Source organism: Olea europaea, unplaced genomic scaffold (assembly GCF_002742605.1).
Source record: "Olea europaea var. sylvestris unplaced genomic scaffold, O_europaea_v1 scaffold1749, whole genome shotgun sequence".
Taxonomy (NCBI): Eukaryota; Viridiplantae; Streptophyta; class Magnoliopsida; order Lamiales; family Oleaceae; genus Olea; species Olea europaea.
In genome coordinates, this window is record NW_019235207.1 from 74,648 (window position 1) to 77,697 (window position 3,050).

At 41.3% G+C, this 3,050-nt stretch overlaps 1 protein-coding gene across 1 annotated transcript; it reads left to right on the forward strand.

The window, feature by feature from the left end:
- The first annotated feature begins 2,232 nt into the window (after positions 1 to 2,232).
- On the forward strand, positions 2,233 to 2,700 carry LOC111377944. Its single transcript, XM_023001104.1, has one exon. It carries the CDS (start codon positions 2,233 to 2,235, stop codon positions 2,698 to 2,700), a length of 468 nt encoding a protein of 155 aa, XP_022856872.1.
- The last annotated feature ends 350 nt before the right edge of the window (positions 2,701 to 3,050 follow it).

Here is a 3,050-nt window from a genome sequence, read left to right on the forward strand (position 1 = left end):
CATAAGATTCTAATGGAGGAAAATTGCAAGCCAAGTATAGAGGGTCAGAGAAGATTAAATCCGAACATGAAGGAAGTGGTCAGGGCAGAGATATTGAAATTATTGGATGCAGGAATTATTTACCCAATTTTAGATAGTGCATGGATTAGCCCGGTTCAAGTGGTACCGAAAAAAGGGGGAATCACAGTGGTGAAAAATGAGAAGAACGAATTAATTCCCACCAGAACAATTACGGGATGGAGAGTTTGCATCGACTATCGCAAGCTCAATGCAGCCACATGAAAGGATCATTTCCCCCTCCCATTCATCGATCAGATGTTAGAAAGATTGGCTGGACATTTACACTACTATTTCCTAGATGGATACTCGGGCTATAATCAGATACCTGTCGCACCAGAAGATCAGGAGAAGATCACTTTCACCTGTCCCTATTGTATTTTTGCTTATCGTAGGATGCCTTTTGGTCTTTGTAACGCCCCAGCCACATTTCAGAGATGTATGATAGCAATATTCTCCGATATGATTGAAAGACTTATTGAAGTTTTCATGGACGACTTCTCAGTGTTTGGGTCCTCATTCGATGAATGTTTAGAGCACCTAAATTTGGTCTTACAGAGATGCAAAGAGACTAACCTGGTTTTAAATTGGGAGAAATGCCACTTTATGGTGCAAGAAGGCATTGTACTCGGGCATCGAATCTCATCAAAAGGAATTGAGGTGGACAAGGCAAAAATTCAAGTTATTGAGAAATTACCACCACCTACATCAGTTAAAGGGGTTCGTAGTTTCTTGGGACATGTGAGGTTCTACAGGAGATTTATAAAAGATTTCTCGAAGGTCACTAAACCGTTATGTAATCTGCTAATGAAAGACTTCACCTTTGAGTTTAATGAAGAATGCCTCACAGCATTCAACACCTTAAAGGAGAAGCTTACGACAGCACCAGTAATTGTGGCACCAGACTGGAAACTCCCTTTTGAATTGATGTGTGATGCAAGTGATCACGCTGTGGGTGCAGTATTGGGACAACGGAGAAACAAAATCTTTCACGTAATTTACTATGCAAGTAGGACGCTTAATGAAGCGCAAATCAATTATGCCACCACTGAAAAGGAGCTATTGGCTGTAGTGTATGCATTCGACAAATTCAAGTCATATCTTGTTGGGTCTAAAGTTATAGTCTACACAGATCATGCTGCATTAAAGTATCTACTCACAAAGAAGGATGCAAAGCCGAGGTTGATTCGTTGGGTGCTATTGCTGCAAGAATTCGATATCGAGATACGAGACAAGAAGGACAGTGAGAATGTAGTAGCGGATCACCTATCCCGATTGGAGCCTGGGGGGAGAGATGAATTAGTGGACATCAATGAGATCTTCCCAGATGAGCAAATGTTGAGAGTAGATGAAGCACCTTGGTATGCAGATATCGTCAATTACTTGGCCAGTTCCATCTCACCACCGGACTACTCGAGTCACCAAAGGAAAAAGTTCTTCGCCGAATTGAAGTATTGTTTTTATGAGGACCCAATTCTCTATAGGCGGGGGACTGATCAGATAGTAAGGAGATGCATACCTGAGGAAGAAGTACATGAGATTCTCGAGTACTGCCATTCATCTGCTTACGCAGGGCACTTTGGGGCTTCAAAAACAGCTGCAAAGATTCTACAATCAGGTTTCCACTGGCCTACACTGTTTAGAGACACATTTGAGTTTGTTAAGAGGTGTGACAGATATCAACGCACTGGGAATATCTCGAGGAGGAATGAAATGCGACTGAACAACATTTTGGAAGTAGAGATATTTGATGTTTGGGGAATTGACTTCATGGGACCTTTCCCCCCTTCGTTCTCAAATCAGTATATCTTGGTGGCAGTGGATTACGTATCAAAATGGGTGGAAGCAATTGCTTTGCCAACAAATGACTCAAAGACAGTAATTGGATTCTTGAAGAAATACATTTTCACTCGATATGGTACACTGCGGGCTATAATCAGCGATGGGGGCAAGCATTTCTGTAATCGCCAGTTTGAGAAGTTGCTGAATAAATATGGCGTTAAACACCATGTTGCTATGCCATATCATCCACAAACCAGTGGGCAAGTTGAGGTATCTAATCGGCAGTTGAAGAGAATACTAGAAGTCACTGTGAATTCATCTAGAAAGGATTGGTCTAAAAAGCTGGACGATGCATTATGGGCTTACAGAATAGCATTCAAGACCCCGATAGGCATGTCTCCATACTGCCTAGTCTTTGGGAAAGCTTGCCATCTGCCACTAGAAATGGAGCACCGGGCATACTGGGCGATGAAACAGTTGAATATGGACTTGAGTGCCGCCGGTGAAAAGCGTCTGCTGCAACTTAATGAGTTAGATGAGTTTAGAATGGAAGCTTATGAAAATTCAAAACTTTACAAGGAACGAACAAAGAAATGGCACGACATGCATATTCAGAGGCGAGAGTTTGAAGTGGGGCAGAGAGTGCTATTGAATAACTCAAGACTCAAGCTTTTCCCAGGAAAACTAAGATCAAGGTGGTCGGGTCCTTATACTGTCATGAAAGTTCTACCATATGGGGCTATACAAGTGAGCCACGAGACTAAGGGTACCTTCACTGTTAATGGACAAAGTCTAAAACACTATTGGGGCGGTGACTTTTCCAACCAAAAGTCCACCGTTCAACTCGAGATGCCAGAATGAAGCGGCTACAGAAAAGTCGAGCTATCAACTATAACCTAGCGCTGGGTGGGAGATAACCCACTGTATCCATTTTCATTTAATTTATTATGCTCTCTGCACTTAGATTAGGGATTATTTTTGTTTCAATTTCATTTTATATTTTCTTTATGTGGTCATCGATCATCCATACATGTTAAAAAAGTCCAAGCACTGTACACACGAGTCAGGTTGATTGGAGTAGTTTGGGAGATTGGGTGTGAAATTCACACATTTCAAGGTAAATTTTGTTTTTTTTCTAAATTTCACATGTCAATTATTTTTAAAAAAAAATTGGTTTTGGGTACTGAATTTACGATCCATACACGTCTCAG